The 24,824-nt window shown below is 41.6% G+C and overlaps 1 protein-coding gene across 1 annotated transcript in view; it reads right to left on the bottom strand.

Moving 5' to 3' along the window:
• LOC139381751 (brorin-like) overlaps window positions 1-24,824 on the bottom strand; it is a 49,382-nt gene that overhangs the window by 2,880 nt on the left and 21,678 nt on the right. Inside the window, exon 3 of the mRNA XM_071125500.1 lies at window positions 23,882-24,011. Coding sequence (XP_070981601.1) covers window positions 23,882-24,011 — 130 coding nt within the window. The remainder of the gene's footprint in view (window positions 1-23,881; window positions 24,012-24,824) is intronic.

Raw genomic sequence — 24,824 nt, 5'->3', positions numbered from 1 at the left:
ATAAAAACATTTCCAAAACTTTGAACATCCCACGGAGCACCATTAAATCCATTATCAAAAAATGGAAAGAATATGGCACCACAACAAACCTGCCAAGAACAAACCTGTCGAACAAAACTCAAGGACCAGGCAAGGAGGGCATTAATCAGAGAGGCAACAAAGAAACCAAAGATAACCCTGAAGGAGCCGCAAAGCTCCACAGCGGAGATTAGAGTATCTGTCCATAGGACCACTGTCACGTTAGTCGAAATGATGGGACCAAGGCGCAGCGTGAATAGAGTTCCACATATTTTTAATCAACTGAAACTCATCGAAAACAAACAACCAAACTAAACGTGAAGCTACTAGTGTGCACACAGGCACCTAACCGTAGACAAGATCCCACACCAGAAAGCTGAAAACAGGGCTGCCTAAATATGATCTCCAATCAGAGATAACGATAAACAGCTGTCTCTGATTGGGAACCATATCAGGCCAACATAGAAATACAAAAAACCCTAGACATACAAAACCCTTGACACACAAAACCCTAGACATACAACACTAGAGTACCCACCCTAGTCACACCCTGACCTAACCAAAATATATAGAAAACAGAGATATCTAAGGTCAGGGTGTGACAACCACTTTAAGTCGTACACTCCACAGAGCTGGGCTTTACGTAAGAGTGGCCAGAAAAAAATAAGCAAACATGTTTGGTGTTTGCCAAAAGGCATGTGGGAGACTCTGGTCAGATGAGACTAAAATTGAGCTTATTGGCCATCAACGAAAACGCTATGTCTAGCGCAAACCCAACACCTCTCATCACCCCGAAAACAGCATCCATTTTTCATCGGCAGGGACTGGGAAACTGGTCAGAATTGAAGGAATGATGGATGGCGCTAAATACAGGGAAATTCTTGAGGGAAACATGTTTCAGTCTTCCAGAGATTTGAGACTGGGACGGAGGTTCACCTTCCAGCAGGACAATGACCTTAAGCAACACTTGAGTGGATTAAGGGGAAACATTAAAATGTCTTAGAATGGCCTAGTCAAAGCCCAGACCTCAATCCAATTGAGAATATGTGGAATGACTTAAAGATTGCTGTACACCAGCGGAGCCCATCCAACTTGAAGGAGCTGGAGCAGTTTTGCCTTGAAGATTGGGCAAAAATCCCAGTGGCTAGATGTGCCAAGCTCATAGAGACATACTCCAAGATACTTGCAGCTGTAATTGCTGCAAAAGGTGGCTCTACAAAGTATTGACTTTGGGGGGGGTGAATAGTTAGTTAAGTTCTGTTTTCTTGTCTTATTACTTGTTTGTTTAAAAATATGTTGCATCTTCAAAGCGGTAGGCATGTTGGGTAAATCAAATGATACAAACCCGCCAAAAATCGATTTTAATTCACAGTTGTAAGGCAACAAAATAGAAAAAATGCCAAGGGGGGTGAATACTTTCGCAAACCATTGTATTTACATTGACCCCCCCCCTGTGTATAGCCTCGTTATTGCTATTTTATTGTGTTACTTTTCATTTTATTTTTTACTTTAGTTGATTTAGTAAATATTTTCTTAACTCTATTTCTTGAACTGCATTGTTGGTTAAGGGCTTGTAAGTAAGCATTTCATGGTATAAGGTTGTTTTCGGCCCATGTGACAAATAAAACATTGATTTGATAAATGATGTAGTTGCAATGAAAAGTACAATCTCTGTTCATCAATCTTCAGTTACACATAACCTACATTATAACCTACTTAGCTCTGGTTCCCAATGTGAAACATTAGCCATTGTCTCGAAAAACCCCATCTGTCTTCCCCAACTGGCGAAAAATATATTCACATAAATCACCCCTTCAAGCAGCATGGACCCAAATACCCACTCCTGGAGCTGCAGCCACAACATGGCATACAGCTGCAGGGAATGGTTTCTCCTTTAACATGGGCTTGAGCAACACTATTCTAGTATTAAGATGCCGCTGCCACTGATAAATTGCAAGTCTTTCAGCTGAAGCAAAGGAATCTTCACTGGACAGAAATACTAAGGAAAAGCATGCTGGTGCATCAATCAATAATGAACAGTTTGTTGAGGCTGTAAAAATGTGAGCACTCACACATTTATAACTCTTCAAATGGAAACTGAAGAAACACTCCATGAATAACAACTCACCACATGTCCCTGTCTGCTGTCGCAATTGATTCATTAATAATAATAAGCAAAATATTGCCTCAAGGATAGTCGGTCAAAATTATTGAGACACACTTCTGAATGAACAAACTGGCATATCATATGTTTGACACTATAAAGAGGTAGACTGCACCCCATTACAAATCAGACGAAACGTTATTATGCAGCCAAGACTTAAGCGACAGCCGGTCATCAATTTGTGCACAGAATGATTAGCATGACACTCATGGCTATTAATTTATGCACCCATTCTGTGCTTCGCTGTGCTTACTCATTGCTGTCACCCTTTCTTTTTTGCTTAGCACTTGAACACCCACCTTTTAGTCACAGTGGCTTCATTAACACATCTCTCTTCTCTGACAGTAGATCGTGTTTTTATCCGAACACATTAAAAAGGGACTCAAAAGAGCATTATCCACCATTAATAACCTCCAGCATCAGAATGTATCAGAAAACACAAATGGATTGGTGTAATATGTGCTTGTGTAATATGCAGGTACTGAAAACTTGTCCCAATATGTCACTAAGCAGGTGGACTGAGTGTGAAAGGAACAGCCATTACCAGATGAGAGAAATCAGGGACACCTTAATGCTCCACTTTTCTGGCTCTGCGAGCTGAGGTAAGGGAAATAGCAGAATAGACAAAAATCACTTCCCCGTAATGCAGTTCCTTAGTACATATGCATTATGAATGCAGCAAAATGCCTTGGCTTTGTGAAAATGGTAAGTGAAAGTGTTTGAAGGGGAGAAGCCTTTGGAGCAGTGATTTTTCTATGGTATGAATCATTTACTTCCCAACATGTTGCAATAGAATGACTGTGTAGTCTTGAATATGTGCTGTCACATGTTAAAAGTCCTCTTTTTATTCTAGTCTAGTAAAAGGCATAAGCTGACGCACACCCAAAAATGTTTGTTTTGTAGAGGTGCTGACTAACGGAGAGTAAACTATGAGAATAATTAGAGTGTGTGACTTTGTTTCTTTCTTTTTATCTTATTATTCCGGAACAATGCTGTAAGACAGCAGAAGGTTTTATCTTGTGAAGCGACAGGGTATATTAGGTTTAAGTGTTGATCTAGAAGTAGAGCGTTTTCCATTCTTGTTTATCTCATAAGCTGTCACTAGCTAGGTTTCCATCCAATTGGCTACAGATTTTAATGTGAATATTCTAAAATCCGTATGGAAACAGTGGTGGAAAAAGTACTCAATTGTCATACATGAGTAAAAGTAAAGATACCTTAATAGAAAATGACTCAAGTAAGTCACACAGTAAAATTCTACTTGAGTAAAAGTCAAAGTATTTGGTTTAAAATATACTTAAGTAATCAAAAGTAAATGTAATTGCTAAAATATACTTAAGTATCAAAAGTAAAATTATAAATCATTTCAAATTCCTTACATTAAGCAAACCAGACGGCACCACGTTTTTAAAAATTATTTACGGATAGCCACGGGGACACTCCAACATTCAAACATAATTTACAAAAAAAGCATGTGTGTTTAGTGAGTCCGCCAGATCGGATGCAGTAGGGATGACCAGGGATGTTCTGTTGATAAGTGCGTGAATTGGACAATTTTCTTGTCCTACTAAGCATTCAAAAGTACTTTTGGGGGTCAAGGAAAACGTATGGAGTAAAAAGTACAATATTTTCTTAAGGAATGTAGTGAAGTAAAAGTAAAATTAGTCAAAAAACATAAATAGTAAAGTAAAGTAGATGCCCCCAAAAAACGTTTAAGTAGTACTTTAAAGTGTTTTTATTGAGGTACTTTACACCAGTGCATAAAAACAATATGCCTATTTTCCCACCCGAGATGTGTTTCCATCAAATTGACTGTGTGTAATGGAATAGTGTACATACCAAAAAAAATTGATTAAATTCTTATGTACCAAAAAAAAAAAGAAGTTAAATGGGTTTTGAAATTTACTAGTGGTTTTGTCATGAAACACAAAACCATCAATGCTGAGCGATTACTAGTGCTAAGCGATTATTGTCGGTTTGGGTTCTGATCTATTATTGAAAAATGATCACGGTTTTCAGTTTCTAAATGAAATGCAATGTATGATGTGGGTTGAATGTTGTAACCAGACAGAATAAAGCAATTCATAAAAGTCTCATGATGGTAGACTGCCCATTACTGCTTTTCACTTAACCATAATTTGTTCACATTACTTTTCTTTAATAAAATATTTCAATTGTTGCATATGCTGTCTGACAAAAATCACTATTTTAGTAGTTCTTCAAAGTAAATAAGGCATACTTTTATGAATGCTTAATACCAACTATCAATCACTTAGATCATGCATTTCCAGGTAGAGATACCTCGTGAAGCAACTGTTCTCTATCCTTCTTGATAATGCATTCCTCTGTCACTTCTCTCTGTGTCTGCCCGACTAACCAGCAGGCATAAAATAAACAACCACAGACCGAACAAGTAGGCACGGAATGATTATGTACATGTACTTTCCTCACATAGAAAGGTTGGATGGAAATCTGGTTACTAGCTAGGTTGCCATCCATGTGGCGACAGATGTACATGCGAATATTCAAAAAATCTGCATAAAAACACTATGCACATTGTCCCACAAGAGGGGTGTTTCCATCAAACTGACTTGTTGGGGATAAAAGGCTGTGCAAATAAAAATGTCTCTACTGATGGTTTTGTCTGTAAAAATGTTGCGTTATAAAGTGATTGTGCTCATTCTGATCTTTGGCAAGCACACTCTAGCTAAATCAAAAGTGCTTGAAATGAACATTAAAATATTTCCAGCGTAATAGGTCTTGCAAGTGAACTGATTTGTGCACACTGTAGACTTGCCCTAATAAAGTCTATTTACACAGATAAAAAGTCTTTTTTTGTTTGTTGATACTTTAGGATGATTTGGACAAAATTAAAAAAGAAGGACCTTATATTAAAACCTCATCATAGTGGGAATATTAACAGTGAGATGTGCAACGCCATTCTGTTTCAACATTTGATTTATTTAGTGCTGAGAGAGATGGCGCGGGAGGGGAAGGCTGCCGTTTTATGGGTTCCTAACATATAAAAAATAAAATAAGATTGTATTTGTCACATGCGCCGACTACAACAGGTATTACAACGAAATGCTTACTTACAAGCCCTTAACCAACAATGCAGTTTTAAGAAAAATATATTTAAAAAAAGCATTAACAGTAACAAATAATTAAAGAGCAGAAGTTAAATAACAATAGCGAGGCTATAAAGAGGGGGTACAGGTACAGAGTCAATGTGCGGGGGCACAGGTTAGTCAAGGAAATTGAGGTAATATGTACATGTAGGTAGAGTTATTAAAGTGACTATGCATAGACAATAACAGAGAATAGCAGCAGCGTAAAGGAGGGGGGGGGGCAATGCAAATAGTCTGGGTAGTCATTTGATTAGATGGTCAGGAGTCTTATGGCTTGGGGGGTAGAAGCTGTTCAGAAGCCTCTTGGACCTAGACTTGGCGCTCCGGTACCGCTTGCAGTGCGGTAGCAGAGAGAACAGTCTATGACTAGGGTGGCTGGAGTCTTTGACAATTTTTAGGGCCTTCCTCTGACATTCCTCTGGTACAGAGGTCCTGGATGGTAGGAAGCTTGGCCCCAGTGGTGTACTGGGCCGTGTCGTGCCTTGCAGTTGGAGACAGAGCAGTTGCCATACCAAGCAGTGATGCAACCAGTTCTCGATGGTGCAGCTGTAGAACCTCTTGAGAATCTGAGGACGCATGCCAAATCTTTTCAGTCTCCTGAGGGGGAATAGGTTTTGTCGTGCCCTCTTCACAACATGTCTTGGTGTGCTTGGACCATGTTAATTTGTTGGTGAAATAGACACCAAGGAACTTGAAGCTCTCAACCTGCTCTTAACCCTGTTTTTAATTTATTTTACCTTTATTTAACTAGGCAAGTCAGTTAAGAACAAATTCTTATTTTCAATGACGGCCTAGGAACAGTGGGTTAACTGCCTTGTTCAGGGGCAGAACGACATTATTACCTTGTCAGCTCTGGGATTTGATCTTGCAACCTTTCGGTTACTAGTCCAACGCCTTAATCACTAGGCTACCTGCCGAGTGGGGGCATGCTTGGTCCTCCTTTTCCTGTAGTCCACAATAAGCTCCTTTGACCTGATCACAATGACGATGAGGTTGTTATCCTGGCACCACACGGCCAGGTCTGACATCCTCCCTATAGGCTGTGTTGTCGTTGTCGGTGATCAGGCCTACCACTGTTGTGTCATTGGCAAACTTGATGGTGTTGGAGTCATGCCTGGTCATGCAGTCATGAGTGAACAGGGAGAACAGGAGGGGACTGAGCACGCACCCCTGAGGGGCCCTCGTGTTGAGGATCAGCGTGGCGGATGTGTTGTTTCCTACCCTTACCACCTGGGGGCGGCCCGTCAGGAAGTCCAGGATCCAGTTGCAGAGGGAGGTGTTTCGTCCCAGAGTCCTTAGCTTTGTGATGAGCTTTGAGGGCACTATGGTGTTGAATGCTGAGCTCTAGTCAATTAATGACATTCTCACATAGGTGTTCCTTTTGTCCAGGTGTGAAAGGGCAGTGTGGAGTGCAATAGAGATAACATCATCTGTGGATCTGTTTGTGACAGTATGCAAATTGGAGTGGGTCTAGGGTTTCTGGGATAATGGTGTTGATGTGAGCCATGACCAGCCTTTCAAAGCACTTCATGGCTAGAGACCTGAGTCCTACGGGTCAGTAGTCATTTAGGTCTGCTTGAAATATGTTGGTATTACAGACTCAGACAGGGAGAGGTTGAAAATGTCAGTGATGACCCTTGCTAGTTTGTCAGCGCATGCTCGGAGTACACGTCCTGGTAATTCGTCTGGCCATGCAGCGTTGTGAATGTTGACCTGCTTAAAGGTCTTACATCGGCTGCGGAGAGTGTTATCACACAGTCGTCCATAACAACTGGTGCTCTCATGCATGTTTCAGTGTTACTTGCCTTGAAGCGAGCATAGAAATAATTTAGCTCGTCTGTAGGCTCGTGTCACTGGGCATCTCTCAGGTGTGCTTCCCTTTGTAGTCTGTAATAGTTTGCAAGCCCTGCCACATCCGAAGAGTGGGAGCCGGTGTAGTACGATTCAGTCTTAGTCCTGTACTGATGCTTTGCCTGTATGATGGTTCGTCGGAGGGCATAGCGGGATTTCTTATAAGCTTCTGGGTTAGAGTCCGGCACCTTGAAAATGGCAGCTCTACCTTTTAGCTCAGTGTGGATGTTGCTTGTAATCCATGGCTTCTGGTTGGGGTATGTACGTTCAGTCACTGTCAGGACGACGTCATCAATGCACTTATTGATGAAGCCAGTGACTGATGTGGTGTACTCCTCAATGCCATAGGAAGAATCCCAGACAATATTCCAGTCTGTGCTAGCAAAACAGTCCTGTAGCTTAGCATCTGCTTCATATCACCACTTTTTTATTGACCGAGTCACTGGTGCGTCCTGCTTTAATTTTTGCTTGTAAGCAGGAATCAAGAGGATAAAATTATTGTCAGATTTGCCAAATGGAGTGCGAGGGAGAGCTTAGTATGCGTCTATGTGTGTTGAGTAAAAGTGGTCTAGAGTTATTTTTCCCTCTGGTTGCACATTTAACATGCTGTAAGATATTAGGTAAAAACAGATTTAAGTTTCCCTGCATTAAAGTCCGCGGCCACTAGGAGGCCGTATACAGCTTGTTGAGTGCAGTCTTAGTACCAGCATCAGTTTTTGGTTGTAAACAGACAGCTACGAAGAGTATAGATGAAAACTCTACCTAAGGCAAGCAAAACCTTGATACATAGACAGCCACCCCTTGTCTTACCAGAGGCTGCTGTTCTATCCTGCCGATACAGTGTACAACCCGACAGCTGTATGTTATTCATGTCGTCGTTCAGCCACAACTCATAATATATTACAGCTTTTAATGTCCCGTTGGTAGTTTAATCTTGATCGTAGGTCATTGATTTTATTTTCCAATGATTGCACGTTGGTCAATAGAATGGATGGCAGTGGGGGTTTACTCGCTCGCCTACGAATTCTCAGAAGGCAGCCCGACCCCCGCCTCCTTTTTCTACGTCTTTTCTTCATGCAAATGACAGGGATTTGGGCCTGTTCCCGGGAAAGCAGTATATCCTTCACATCGGACTCGTTACAATAAAAATCTTCTTCCAGTTTGAGGTGAGTAATCGCTGTTCTGATGTCCAGAAGTTATTTTTGGTCATAAGAGACGGTAGCAGTAACATTATGTACAAAATATATATATATTTTTTAAAGTTACAAACAATGCAAAAAAACAAAGAAAATAGCACAACCTTGTGCAATCTGCCCAGTGACGTGATCTTCTCAGTGACGCAAACCTACCAGATGGGCTAAATGCCTTTTATGCTCGCTTCAAGGCAAGCAACACTGAAGCATGCATGAGAGCACCAGCTGTTCCGGACGACTGTGCGATCACGCTCTCCGTAGCCGATGTGAGTAAGACTTTTAAACAGGTCAACATTCACAAGGCCGTGGGGACAGATGATTACCAGGACGTGTCTTCACTGACACTTGCCCGTTTCAAGCAGACCACCATAGTCCTTGTGCCCAAGACAGGGAAGGTAACCTGCCTAGCACTCACGTCTGTAGCCATGAAGTGTTTTGAAAGGCAGGTCATGGCTCACATCAGCACCAGATGACTAAATCTCAATTGCACTCCACACTGCCCTTTCCCACCTGGACAAAAGGAACACCTACGTGAGAATGCTGTTCATTAACTACAAATCAGTGTTCAACACCATAGTGCCCACAAAGCTTATCACTAAGCTAAGGACCCTGGGACTAAACACCTCCCTCTGCAACTGGATCCTGGACTTCCTGACGGGCCGCCCCAAGGTGATAAGGGTAGGCACCACATCTGCCACACTGATCGTGGACTACAGAAAAAGGGGGGCCGAACACACCCCCATTCACATCAACGGGGCTGAAGTGGAGCGGGTTGAGATCTTCAAGTTCCTTGGTGTCCACATCACCAACAAACTATCATAGTCCAAACACAACAAGACAGTCGTGAAGAGGGCATGACGCCTATTCTCCCTTAGGAGACTGAAAAGATTTGGCCCCAGATCCTCAAAAAGTTCTACAACTGCACCATCGAGAGTATCCTGACCGGTTGCGTCACCACCTGGCAACTGCTCAACATCCGAACAGAAGGTGCTACAGAGTGTAGTGCGTATGGCACAGACATCACTGGGGCCAGGCTTCCTGCCATTCAGGACCTCTACACTAGGCGGTGTCTCGGGGAGGCCAAAAAAAATTGTTAAAGACTCCAGCCACCCAAGTCATAGACTGTTTTATATGCTACCGCATGGCAAGCCGTACCGGAGCACCAAGTCTAGACACCCCCTCCCTTTTTTTTACAATTCTGCTGCTTGCTATTTATTATCTATGCATAGTCACTTTACCCCTACCTACATGTACATAATACTTAAATGACCACGACTAACCTGTGCCCCCACACATTGACTCGGTACCGGTACCCCCTGTTTATTACCTCGTTATTGTTATTGCCCTGGTACTTGGGGAAAACAGCCCATTTATAAAAACAACATTTCATTAAATAACAAAACATTTGTAAACTATAGCCACTTAATTCCATTTATAGTCCAAGCAAGAAGAATATATTTTTTGCAGCATCTCTAAACCTATTCCATTAATATTTTTACCTCATTTTAAATGAGAGTTCCTGTTCCCCCTGATGACTAGGCTTCCCCTGACGACCAGGCTTCATCATGTTTCGCTGTTTGAAGTGGTTTTGGCTCTGGTTCAGTTTATTTCCGTAAAAAAACTACTTTTTCAAGGTAACTTTAGTTAAGTAAACTATATTTTTCTTAAGGGTAGCTTAACTTCTTCCAATGGGAAGTAATTGGTAGCTTGGTAAACTATATTTTCTAAATGTAAATGTAGCTTCCCCAACACTGATTGAAAGTCAGTCAAGTCAACTACCGGATTGACTTTCTTCTTCATGCCTTCTTGGAGAGTGCAGGAAACTGAAAATGTACAGCAGTGAAGTTCCTCAGCATGCTCTTTATATATTGTGTTGACAGGTATAATTGATTGTGTGTACAAAATATGGAAATGGAATCTTTAGAACTACCGAGACTTACATTTTTAGTTTTGTGATCTACATCTGTCAATATTAGTTACTATGCTGTTACTAAGCAGTAATGCATTACGGCAGTGTTATGTTACAACACCTAATAGACAGACACCTAATGGTCCTAAGTGATATTGCACAAGATGTTTTAATGAACGACACACTTCTTGTCTCCTGCCTGGGGATATTCTCAACAACACAAATATTACAGTGGCGATGAGGTGATCAAACTTCATCAACAGACATTGCTTGAAGGGAAGAATGTCGCGTGAGTAATGAAACTCGAAAATATGATGGCATGGGCAATCGTCAGTTTTTACCACCAGTAGAAGACTGCTATAAAGCTAGCTAAGCATTGCTAAATAGCACAGTGATCGGAAGCTGCTAATAGTGATCCTATTGGAGTCCAGAAATTCGACACTGGTGGGGAAAGTAAGAACTGGCATTGAACCCATTGAAAAAAAGGTGATCTCAGTGGAGAATGTGTATTCTGATAAAGTTGGAAATATTTTTAACAAAAAAAATAGGCATACGAAGACAAAATAAACGTAAAACAGTGTGTGCATGATTACAAATGTGTGCAGAGAATGAAGAAATTGCAAAAACTTGAAGAATTAGATGAACATTCTGAAAATTAAGGAATACAAGTGAATGTAGAAACAGAACAAATAATTATGAAAATGGCAACCATTGGTCAAGTACCAGAGTTTGAGGCTACAAAAGAGGATTACTATTTAGAGTGCTTTGAGCGTTGGCTGACTGCAAATGAACTCAAAAGATGAAAAAAAGCACACGTGTTTCTCAATGTTTTGGAGTGAGAATTAAACGCAGACAATTGCGTGAGTTTCTCCAGGTATCTCAGATACAAGATCAATGCACAAGGATTGCACCAAACCGACAGCAACAGCAACTACGAATGTATCAGAGCGGAGATAATTGTTGGGGTTCCTGAACTACAGACGTAGGATCTTAATTTGATCACCCTGCAATGTAGGAAATGTAAAACTTCTATAGTGTATTTGAGATTTAAAAAGGCATATGAAGTTTGTAATTTCCACTTTGAAATTTCAGACTAGATTTTTTTCGTTACGAAAAATGTATTATCCCCTACAAAAACCTATCCACACTGTTGCATCGACTTCACCAACTGCTGCAGGCCAACAAAGTGGAAATGGTTTTCGTAATTAGAAGAAGCATTCAAAACTTGCGAACAGCATCTTCGAAAGAGCAAGCGGCTTGACCACTACGACACAGAGACGAAGCGGAGGCTCGCTTGTGATGCATCTTCATAAGGAGTAGGAGCCGTCATCTCAGATATTTTATCATCAGGTGAAGAACACCCCCATCGCATTTGCATCACAGTGTCACGTTCTGACCTTAGTTCTTTCTGTTATGTCTTTGTTTTAGTATGGTCAGGGCGTGAGTTGGGTGTGTTGTCTATGTTCCTTTTCTATGTTGTGTTTTGTGTTTGGCCTGGTATGGTTCTCAATCAGAGGCAGGTGTCGTTAGTTGTTTCGTTTCGTTTTTCCTTTGTTATTTTGTTTAATGTTCTCGGCTTAATAAATATATGATGAACACTTACCACGCTGCGCTTTGGTCCTCACCTCATTCTAACGACGACCGTGACACACAGACTGTCACCAAGTGAGAAAAATTCAGCTCAAATTCAGAAGGAAACCCTGAGCATAATATTTGGAGTGCAGAACTTTCACAAATACCTCTACGGAATGAACTTCCAAATTGCTGACAGATCACAAGCCTTTGTTGGCCATCCTTGGACCAAAATCAGCCATACCAACCATGGCTGTACTTCGAATGCAACTTTGGGCTCTGATAGGGCTAGCCTACGACCACGAGATCGAGTACAGACGATCCAGTGATCACGCAAATGCCGATGCACTATCAAGACTACCATGCAAAAGTGACACCGCCATTGAAGTAATGGAGCAGTCTTCCAGATCTCTCTCATCGACAAACTGCATATATCTCCTTCAGACAGGGCAAAGGAAACCAAGAAAGACCCAGTGCTTTCAAAAGTCTTGGACTTAACATAGGTGGGCGGGCCAACATTTGTAAGCGACAATAGCCTTTGTCCATTCAACAATAACAAATATCAGTTATCTACAAATCAAGGCTGTGTTCTGTGGGGATCAAGGGTGGTGTTACCTCCCAAGTTCTGGAGGAGACTGCTGTCTGACCTGTATGAGGGACTTCCAGGGGTCACTCAAAATAAAACACTTGCCCGCAGTTATCTGGAACCACTTCTAAATGTTTTGCAAAACAACGGATTAAGGCACATCCTGCTACCACCTTACCATCCTGCATCAAAAGGAGCAGCGGAGAGCAGTGCAAACCTTTAAGAAGGACTAGACTCAAGGTTCAGTCTGTGCCCACCCACCAAAGGCTTGCCCACTTGCTGTTCATTTACCGGCACACACCACACACACAGTAACGGAATGTACACCAGCTGAAATGTTTCTGAAACGCCAACCACATACCCACCTTGACACTGTTGAAACCAGAGTTGTCCAACACTGTGGCTAAGCACCAGATACAGCAGAAGAAAGCTCATGACAGACTCAGACTGTCAGAGAATTCAAAGAGGGAGAAAAGGGTGATGTACATGATTTCAGACACCCCAAGAAGGTGTGATCCTTCGACGCATAGCTCTTTTTACCTTCCATGTCCAAGTTGACCAATGCCATTTCAACGTTTATGTGGATCATCTGCTACTGTCCAATGCCCCAGCAGAGACAACGACAACAACGACCCCCAGGACGATGCTCCTGACTGTGGACGTACAAAAGAGACAGAGCCTGACCTTCCACCCGAACCTGGCCTACCACTGGAAGCCCAGGAAGAGCGGAGGTATCCTTTTCAACAGCAAAGAGCACCTCGAAAGCTTGACCTTTGAGTTGAAAAATGAACAGTGAAATAACAAAGACTGATACGTTCAAAAGCAAAGTGAAAGAAAAATGACATTACCTGTCTTTAGTTAATAGAGCACAAGTTCCTCCTTCAGGGCAGAATAATCCCCTGGACTTGTGCTGGGCTCTGATAAGTCTACTTCCACCCAGTAGTTGAGACATTTTAAATATGCATTGTTCAGGTATTGCATTAGAGTATTTCCAAAATACTTACCTCATTCTTAGGAGTTAAAAGCTATGGCGCAGGAGTGCAGTATCTGTGATCTACGTCTGTCTATATTAGTTGCAATGATGTTACTAAGCAGTAATGCATTACGAAAGTGTTACGTTACGACACCTATTAGACAGTGCACATGCGCACTATGGTCCTAAGTGGTATTACACGAGATGTTTAATTAAACGACACGCTAACCTGTACTCCCGTCTCCTGCCTGGTGTTATTCTCCACAACACAAATATTACAAAATTGACTGTGCATGCATTCTGACATCTACTGTATCATTCCAGATTCTACTATATGGTAAACTAGGGCTGTCCCCAACTAAAAAAAATATTGGTCGACCGAAAGTTATGTTATTTCGACCAATCATTTGCTCAAAATGTTATTTTTCCATATATAGACACACCATATGTGTTTTAATAAAATCAACTATGTGCATTGAGGTTGTCTGATGCTTTAAGTTTATGGTTTGATGCTTCAAGAGGGTGCCAGAGATCTAGATAACCAGAAGAAATAAAATAACCTGACCCAACTATTCTCCTCCCTGCTCCTGCTGGCTTTCGCAGATTCTGCCATTACTCTCCTGAAGATCAAATCAAATCAAATCAAATTTATTTATATAGCCCTTCGTACATCAGCTGATATCTCAAAGTGCTGTACAGAAACCCAGCCTAAAACCCCAAACAGCAAGCAATGCAGGTGTAGAAGCACGGCATCAAGATGCCGGTAATAGGCTACACAAGGAAATCGGCAACCTTTCTCATATGGAATGCCAAGTTATCTTACCATTTCTACTGATCTGCATGCCAATTATGGTTTTCATATGCACATTTTCGTGAAACAGTTTAATTTTATAATTAAGTCTTCATATCTCAAAATCATTGTCATGTGGCTAATCAAAATTATATCCAAAGCTAAATGAAAATGATACAAACCTAAAAAGTAACTTCTACTGCCATTGCCAACTATGTAAAAATAGCCTACATAAAGCCAACAAATATGAACATTGCAACCTGCAGGTAGAAAATATAATGAAAAAATAAATATCCTATAAATTGCATTGGCTACACATGGCCTGTCTGCAACAAACTTGATACATTGTATCAACTATTAACTTGGGTCTGGTCCAAAGCTTGCGCTAGCAAACTTACAACATTATATAAAATATTCTGGGCCCGCAGTTGCCCGCGCCAGTGAGCTCGGGGCAGAAACAGCTTTAGGCTATTTGCGCAAGGGATAAGAAGCAGTGCTTGACTTGGGCAGGAGCTGAGTAGCGGTACCTCAAATGTTCTACTGCTTGAGCTCCTGTTCCTCTTGTAGAATATTTGCTCAAAAATATTATGGAGCTCCTCCACCTAAATATAAAACAGTACCAGCACCCAAAATGAGTACCGGAACCTATTTCAGTCCAAGTCATGCACTGATAAGAAGCCTATTTTATGACGTTTCCACTAGATCAGAACATGACATTTTCTTCCTTTCACACTGAGTGGATATCGAAAGGGAGAGAGCTGGAATGATTTTTCAAATACATTGAGAAACTGTTGTAAATCTCAATGGATGTAAAAACAGACTTTGTTGTTTGCTGTTTGATGTGAAGAAAACATTAAATTGGAGAAGCTCCACAGGTCATTAGTGGTGGTGAGTTAAGGCCAATCAGAAATACTATCAGATCCCCAAACGGGCACATTTATATGCCTACATTTGCGCACAGGCCAGGTAGCCCATAGGCCTATTTTTATGCATGTGTGTCCTTACTCAACATTGACTGGAGTGCTCCAAACAAAAGACAATGACTAAATTGACAGAACTGGCAATGTGGTACAGAGCTCGATTTGGCCTCTGCATGCCTCGAGATGGGCGCAAATATATGTATTTGTTACTGCTCGACTAAAACAATCTCGGTCGACCAACAGCCCAACGACCAAACAATCGACTAATTGTATTTGAGCTGTTATATGAAACAAAATCTAACATGATGATTGTATCGTCACGACAGATTACCCTGGTTAAATGAACAGGTAAAAACCTGGTGGAACCTGTTTTCATTTCACAAAGGTGCCATGCCACAGATGTTCTTTGATATTCATGAACAACTGCCTGGAGTGGATGTTAGCAATACCGCTCACTTTCATCTCTCTCCCTGGCTCTTCCTCAAGTGTCTCTTTGCATACAGTGTGAACAACACATCTGAGACATGGTGCTCTCTAGCTGCTGATTATAACGGATTTGGCATGACTGAAAAAGCCCAAATGACTGTGTCAATCTTCCCAAACCTTAGGTTTTTTTTACAATGGTAATACAATGCATACTATCAAATGAATGATAGTAATGTAATGTGTGTGAAAATTAGATAAAAAGAATGACAGCATGAATGATGACAAGTATTCTATGACCAACTTCTATTTCTCAGTCTTTCTTCTAAAAACAATTCCTGTTGTACATGTCAGTAAGAAAGGGTAAGAATAAGGTATTTCCATGACTGCACAATCTTTTTTTGTGAGACTCCCACCCTGTCTACAGCATGATGGCCATTAGCAATGAGAGATGCTTTGATGTCACACTTCAGATGCACGGAGCTCTCAGGAGGTTGCAACAGCTGTTTCCGCCTTAAACAACATCTGCGTGTGAGCCTGACACCTACAATACAATCAAAACTTGAGACTACCCTGAGTCAAACTTATTGGAGAATGGGTGAGTTGTTGAATATTGGTAGATGTATAATCAACACTGAAGTGGATAAGAACATAAAGATCACATAGGGCTCTACTAAGGCGGTGCAAGTGCCAAACGCACATTAGTTGGCCATTTCAGCATGTAAAAACTGGCGTTCTGGCATTTTCCAACCCTTGAGCCAGGTTCAGCAATTCACTTGTCTAATAACAGCTCGCTTGTGCCGAGGTGGGAGAGGTGGCAATATTTGAGGTGTGTGCTTAAAATTAAGCGCATATCGGAATTTTAAAGACCAACGAAAAGCAGGTCATAGCAGTGTAAGGCAGTTGGTAATGCCATGGATTTTGTGAGTGGAAGCGCAACCTATCTGGCCGCGATGCACAGTGCCTTTTATTTTATTATTTTTATTTTTTATTTTACTAGGCAAGTCAGTTAAGAACAAATTCTTATTTTCAATGACGGCCTAGGAACAGTGGGTTAACTGCCTGTTCAGGGGCAGTTGGAACAAGAGAGGAGGTCTGTTTATGTGCCAGTAACCCTTGCATTAATAAAGATAAAAAACAAATGTTTTTTTTCGATTTAGTTTCATTAGATTTAAAACAAGCATAACCTCCCCTCAATGAAGCCACATTTTTTTGTTCTGCCTAATGTGTTCGCCAATTAGGCAAGCCTATCAATAAAGGGTTTGGCTCGTGTGACTGGTTTGAAATCAATCTTAACAACCAAAGCTTTATTAAAAGATCAAGCTTGGGAGCAGCAAAACAGTGAGCGGACATCCCCTTTTTATATATGTATTAGAGGCTGACATTTTAGCCAGCTCCCCATTTTGAACATGCGTAAAACCCCCTTCATGTAAGCTATACAGTGCATTCAAAAAGTATTCAGATCCCTTGACTTTTTCCACATTTTATGACATTACAGCCTTATACAGCCTCATTACAACCTTATGGGGCGGCAGGTAGCATAGTGGTTAGAGCGTTGGACTAGTAACCGAAAGGGTGCAAGATCAAATCCCTGAGCTGACAAGGTAAAAATCTGTCGTTCTGCCCCTGAACAAAGCAGCACTGTTACTAGGCTGTCATTGAAAATAAGAATTTGTTCTTAACTGACTTGCCTAGTTAAAAAAAGTATATCATGGATACATTCGTTTTTTCCCCTCATCAATCTAAACACATAATAATAACAATGCGATAAGGCATGGTGCGGGGATGCTTTGCTGGTGACATGGTCAGTGATTCATTTAGAATTCAAGGCACACTTAACCAGCATGGCTACTACAGCATTCTGCAGCGATTCACAATCACATCTGGTTTGCGCTTAGTGGGACTATGATTGGTTTTTCAACAGGACACTGACCCAAAACACACCTCCAGACTTTGTCTGGAGGTGTGTTTTGAAGGAGAGTGATGGATTGCTGCATCAGATGACCTGGCCTCCACAATCACCTGACCTCAACCCAATTGAGTTGGTTTGGGATGAGTTGGACCGCAGAGTGAAGGAAAAGCAGCCAACAAGTGCTCAGCATATGTGGGAACTCCTTCAAGACTGATAGAAAAGCATTGCTCATGAAGCTGATTGAGAGAATGCCAAGAATGTGCAAAGCTGTTATCAAGGCAAAGTGTGGCTACTTTGAAGAATCTCAAATATTTTGATTTGTTAAACACTTTTTTGGTTACTACATGATTCCATTTGTGTTATTTCATAGTTGTGATGTCTTCACTATTATTCTACAATGTAGAAAATTGTAAAAAAAATAAAGACCCTGGAATGAGTAGGTGTCCCCAAACTTTTGACTGGTACTGTAAGTATTCAGACCCATTAATCAGTACTTTGTTGAAGCACCTTTGGTAGCGATTACAGCCTTGAGTCTTCTTGGGTAATATGCTACAAGCTTGGCACACCTGTATTTGGGAAGTTTCTCCCATTCTTCTCTGCAGACCTCTTAAGCTCTGTCAGGTTGGATGGGGAGCATCGCTGCACAGCTATTTTCAGGTCTCCCAGAGATGTTAGATCGGGTTGAAGACCGGGCTCTGGCTGGACCACTCATGGACATTCAGAGACTTGTCACGAAGCCACTCCTGCGTTGTATTGGCTGTGTGCTTAGGGTCATTGTCCTGTTGGAAAGTAAACCTTCGCCCTAGTCTGAGGTTCTGAGCACTCTGGAGCAGGTTTTTAATCAAGGATCTCTGTACTTTACTCTGTTCATCTTTTCTTTGATCCTGACTAGTCTCCTAGTCCCTGCAGCTGAAAAACGTCCCCAAAACATGATGCTGCCACCACCATGCTTCACCGTAGGGATGGCGCCAGGTTTGTTCCAGACTTGACGCTTAGCATTTAGGCCAAAGTGTTCAATCTTGGTTTCATCAGACCAGATAATCTTTTTTCTCATGGTCTGAGAGTGCTTTAGGTGCCTTTGGCAAACTCCAAGTGTGCTGCCATGTGCCCTTTACCAAGGAGTGGCTTACTTCTGGCCACTACCATAAAGGCCTGATTGGTGGAGTGCTGCAGAGATGGTTGTCCTTCTGGAAGGTTCTCCCATCTCCACAGAGGAACTGTGGAGCTCTGTCAGAGTGACCATTGGGTTGTTGGCCACCTCCCTGACCAAGGCCCTTCTCTCCCGATTGCTGTTTGGCCAGGCGGCCAGCTGTAGGAAGAGTCTTGGTGGATGCAAACTTCTTCCATTTAAGAATGATGGCCACTGTGTTCTTGTGGACCTTCAATGCTGAAGACATTTTTTTTGTACCCTTCCCTAGATCTGTGCCTCGACACAATGGGGTAGTGTGTGTAGATTGATGATGGAAAAATGAATTTAATCCATTTTAGAATAAGGCTGTAACGTAACAAAATGTGGAAAATGTCCTGTATTTGTCCATATGATCATCATGAAACGAGAGATGAGATGATGCCGGTGACCCTCATATTTAGAAGTTATTTTTCTGTAACAATTGCATGTTTTCCATGTCATATGATTAAAAACCAAGCCCTCCATAGGCTACATTTACCCTTGGCCTAGGCTACTATAATGAAGGCTGGTTCAAAAGCAATGTGTCATGTCTTTATTATCTTGGCAATTTTATGATATCATGCTCCTGACCAATTTATTTAGAGATATTATGGCAAAAGAAAAGAAAAAAAATGTACATACACAATTTCATTAAAAACCAAACATATTAGAATTATTCACCGTAATGGCTTTAAGATAAGAATTAAGGAGCTGTCTGCTATTTCTGGAGAAGTGTGAATGAGATTCGTAAGATGGTTCTATTATGTTTATAGAGTTCAAAAAGTACTTGCACTCAAAACCATGAAGAGGAATAACCCAAGCAGGCCGATGTGCAAAAATGATACAATTAATTTATTCCATGCTCAAAAGAATACACAAAGTGAAAGTGCTGTGGTGCTTTTATAAAAAATATATATTTCTTTTAAATAAACAGAGCATACGTTTCGACCATATGCCTTCATCAGTGCTGTACAAACAAATTAAGACGACACGTACTTAAAACACCTGCTGTGTGTAACAAGTGCAACAGGTGCAAGCAGATAGTTAATTAGAGACTGGCAAATAGGGAGTCAATGCTTATTAATATATCAAAGAATTTATAAAACATTTTTTTTATTTTTTATTGACAATTCATTGTCTGATATAATTGGGAAGAGACAACAGTCTGGGCTACATAGCAATACCAGAAGCAATAGATATGGACGGACTACCAGTTTGTGTAGACAACCCTAGAAGAAACATAAAAGGTCATTAAGCCCTTGAGGTTTTTAAGGAGAAGATCCATAGGTTTCCAGTGGCCAGACATTTTCATGAGGCTAATCATGTTGTGGTTGATCTTAAATTCTGTGCCTTTGACCGCATTCTCAAGCTGCAGATGCCGCAATACGCATGAGTGCCTTCTCCAGTGCGAAGCCCTATGGATCTTCTCCTTAAAAACTCTACACCCACAAGGGCTTAATGAGGAATTGGACCGTGCATGTTTCTTGTAGTGTTGTCTACACACACCAGCCGTCCTGCCCCCCCCCCAACTGTATTCAGACATAGCCCATTTAAAACAAGCTGTTTTGATTAGAATTTCATTAGAGTTATTCACTCTCTATTTAGGCCTTATAAATAATGCATTCTATCTTGCTTATTGACAACATTCTTGCATGTCCATAGCTCAGCCATAATGGATTTACGGTAGGGCCTAGCCCCTATATCAGTGTGAATGCTATGTTCAACTACTACGACATCGTACCTATAGCGCTATTGCCGGCTCCAAGATGTACCATTGTGTTAGGTTTGTTAAAATAGAGCCCATACTGTAAGCAACAAAGTAGCCTACTGTAGGAAAATATGAAAAGGTGTGTTGTCTAACTACACGTTCGCATACGAGGAAACCTAATGTAAGAAATGTGAATGAGGTGGCAAGGGAACCATCGAGGGAAGCAAATGAGCTCAACCAAACATGTGTTCGTGTATTTCAATCTCTTTGATGAGAAGGGGGGGGGGGGGGGGATCAAATACATGAGAACCTAAACAGCTCAGTGTCTATGATACACTGGGACATTGAGATCAGAATGACGATGCTGCCTTCTGGCCCAGTAACACAACTTCCTGCATCAACACTGGCCACGTCACAACTATCTGTGCTTCCTAGCAAGGTGTGCACTTGTTCACTCAGCCTCACTGATTTGAATTATTTTAGATTTGCGTAACGTGGCGAATGGGTGTGACTGGGGGTGCCAAAATGTTCACGCATAGTCCTTTTAAAGCAGCTGGAGGTGTGACATTTTAACAGAGACAAATGAGAAAAAGGTTAACTTCTCAGCTTGACTCAGATACAAGTGGCCTTTACTATAGCTGACAGTGGTCCTCTTACGGACTCAGGATGAGGAAAATGTTTCATTGTTACCAGACAGACCTATGCGGCTACCCATGTAATAATCTACTGATCCAAGTACTTCTCAATGAAGCCATGACAACATTTGCGTTAAATGTAGAGTCAAGTACCACTTGACACTTTTAAAGTGGCACTCTGAAACGGGGAAAATGGTAATGTAGTAATCTTATGGTAATAGAGGGCCTGACACTGGCCTTGATTTGTCTTAAAAGCATGAAACCACAAAGCTCTTATTGCCTGAATGAGCACATGAATTTGTTTCGATCTTTGAATATACATGGACACTACATTCAGTATGTCATAGTTCTGCTAGTCCTTGTGCCTCTTAAATAACTCCTGACTTTGGGGCAAACATTTAAATCCTGACTTTGGGGCAAACATTGATTACTGTCTAAATCTCTGCACCAGGGAACTTGCAGTAACTATAGTAACCCCATAACATCCATAGAGAGACAGTATTACTGCTGAAGAGAACAAATGCACATGTATGCAAAAATATCTATTGCAAAAATTGCAATTTAAAACAATACAGTACTTAGAAATATATCAAAAATATTAAAATATTGTATTTCTCAAATGTAGTTGACAAAGGTCAGGTGAAGTTGATAAGGTTCATAGTGACCTTTTAACTTCACTTGAAATGCCTGGTTATTTGATGTGTATCAATAAATACACCCCCCAAAAATATTTGTTGGTACCACTTTTCATTGAATGTTTGCTGCTATAGGGTAAATGATATCAAGGTACGGCGCATTCGGAAAGTATTCAGACCCCTTGACTTTTCCCACATTGTTACATTGCAGCCTTATTCTAAAATTCTACACACAAAACTCTATAATAACAAAGCAAAAACATTTAATTTATTCCAAATATATCATGTAAAATAAACAGAAATATAATATTTACAGAAGTATTCAGACCCTTGACTCAGTACTTTTTGAAGAACCTTTGGCAGCGATTACAGCCTCGGTTCTTCTTGGGTATGATGCTAGAAGTTTGGCACATCTGTATTTGGGGAGTTTCTCCCATTCTTCTCTGCTGATCCTCTCAAGCAGATCCTCTCAAGCTCTATCAGGTTGGATGTGGAGTGTTGCTGCACAGCTATTTTCAGATCTCTCCAGAAATGTTTGTTTGGGTTCAAGTCCAGGCTCTGGCTGGGCCACTCAAGGACATTCAGAGACTTTCCTTGCGACCTTTCTGTGTCTTGGCTATGTGCTTAGGGTCATTGTCCTGTTGGAAGGTGAACCTTCACCCCAGTCTGAGGTCCTGACCGTTCTGGAGCAGATTTTCATCAAGGATTTCTGTATTTTGCTCCATTCATCTTTGCCTCGATCCTGACTAGTCTCCCAGTCCCTGCCGCTGAAAACATCCCCACTGCATGATGCTGCCACCACCATGCTTGACCGTAGGGATGATGCCAGACATCCTCCAAATGTGACACTTGGCATTCAGACCAAAGAGTCTAATCTTGGTTTCATCAGACCAGAGAATCTTGTTTCTCATGGTCTGAGAGTGCTTTAGGTGCCTTCTGGCAAACTCCAAGCCAGCTGTCATGTGCTTTTACTGAGGAGTGGCTTCTGCCTGGCCACTCTACACTAAAGGCCTGATTGGTGGAGTGCTGCATAGATGGTTTTCCTTCTGGAAGGTAATCCCATCTCCACAAAGGAGCTCTGGAGCTCTATCAGAGTGACCATTGTGTTGTTGGCCACCTCCCTGACCAAGGCCCTTCTCTCCCGATTGCTGTTTGGCTGGGCGGCCAGCTCTAGGAAGAGTCTTGGTGGATCCAAACGTCTTCTATTTAAGAATGATGGAGGCCAATGTGTTCTTGGGGACCTTTAATGCTGCAGACATTTTTTGGTACCCTTCCGCAGATCTCTGCCTCGACACAATCCTGTTTCGGAGCTCTACGGACAATTCCTTCAACCTCATGGCTTGGTATTTGCTCTGACATGCATTGTCAACTGTGGGACCTTATATAGACAGGTGTGTGCCGCTGCAAATCATGTCCAATCAATTGAATTGACCAAAGGTGGACTCCAATCAAGTTGTAGAAACATCTCAAGGATGATCAATGGAAACCGGATGTACTTGAGCTCAATTTCAAGTCTCATAGCCATGGTACTGAATTATTTCATACATTTGTAAAAAAAAATGTCTGAAAACCAGTTCTCTTTGTCATTATGGGGTATTGTGTGTAGACTGATGAGGATATTTTTTAAAATTTAATACATTTTAGAATATGGCTGTAACGTAACAATACAGGGAAGAAGTCAAGGGGTCGGAATACTTTCCAAGTGCACTGTATTTAATGTAATGTTGATAGCATTTCCCTTGTTTGTGATAAACATCATCGCTTTAAGAGGCCACGCCTGAGATGAGTCTCGCCAGCCATCATTCTTTCTGCTGAAGGAAGCTACGTTGCTGACATTGCCATGTTGCATTAGAGTCACGCCAAGAAAAATAAGAGGACACAATCTAGGACATGCTGTCTAAAATCATCTGAAACAACTTCAGAGAGTCCACAGTGAGCCAGAGAAGCGCCCTTATAAGACAGTGTAATTCTTTCAAATCAGAGAGCTCTCACACACTAACCCAGGATGCTCAAACCCTGATTTCGCCTTTTATTCACACCAGCATATTGTGGCACCGAACCTAGAATATCTGTTCGCGTTGGAAACAAACAGGGCTGGCTAATAAAGAGTCATACATTATCACATGCACACAATCATATGAATAAATCTAGCACTGCAACCAACTATTGGCAATAATTTGTCAGGCCAATCATGTATGATTTCTCAAAGACATACAGTCAAATCAAAATGGTAAATGAAATGCCGTGTGTTCCGTATTAAGGTACCAAAAATGTTGACAAAAGCAGGATCTCTCACCGGTCTTACAGATGGGGCAGCACTGATCAGGCTCATACACTGGGTCCACACACTCTGTCTGGGGGCAAGCTGACACAGAGCACAACACCTCTCCACTCCCCTCACAGCGACACTTCTCACACGGAGACACCTGGGGGCAGAGGGAAAAAGACTGTTTAAAAATCTCTCTCTCTCTCATGCAAGTACTCACTCACTCGCCTGTCTGGTCCACTATACAGGGACATTGAACATCAAACATTCAGCCACAGAGCTTAGAACACAGGGAGGTCCCATCTCACGGCACTTTATTGGAAATACATACTTCATTTGAAGGAGACATGAGTTGAGAAATGAACTTCAGTGCACAATCAACCGAGAATAGTGAAATCAATGTGCTGATTGTGCGCTCAGTTGGAAACAGAAGATATAAGCTGCAAATGTCTTGCTTTGTGAACTAGAGAGAACAGTTTGATTAATGGAGCTTTCCAAGTCTGAAAGTATTGGGGAAAAACAGGGCCCATGACCGTATGATGCAACTTGTGTCGACAATATGCCTTCCACCAAGTCACCCCCCTTGACTGGAGATGCTACCACCGTAGGCTTTAGTCTGAAGCCACTCGTGGCCATGTGAGCATTTCCCTTTAAATCAGAGAACATAGGTTAAACCTAACAGCATGGATCAAGACGGTTGCAGAGCGGCTCGAGCTTCTGACCAGCACTCCAACGTGAAAAATGGCAAGAGAGAGACCCCACTAACAGTACCACCGCAGAACACAGCAATCGACCACAAGGCTCTGCCTGTTGCTTTGTTTCTAAACCTCTAGGCAGGCATCCACAGAGGATAGGAGACATTTACTTTAGTGGAAGTGGGTCTCTCTCTCTCTTTCCTTTCTCTCTTTTTGATCTCTCTCTCTCTCTCTCTGCACAGACTTCTCCCAGGAGAGCTACAAGCTGTGCCTCTCAA

The sequence above is a fragment of the Oncorhynchus clarkii genome, chromosome 23 (genome assembly GCF_045791955.1).
Source record: "Oncorhynchus clarkii lewisi isolate Uvic-CL-2024 chromosome 23, UVic_Ocla_1.0, whole genome shotgun sequence".
In the NCBI taxonomy this organism is placed as follows: Eukaryota; Metazoa; Chordata; class Actinopteri; order Salmoniformes; family Salmonidae; genus Oncorhynchus; species Oncorhynchus clarkii.
The sequence above is the reverse complement of the archived record's forward strand: the minus strand, read 5'-3'. Positions and strand labels throughout refer to the sequence as shown.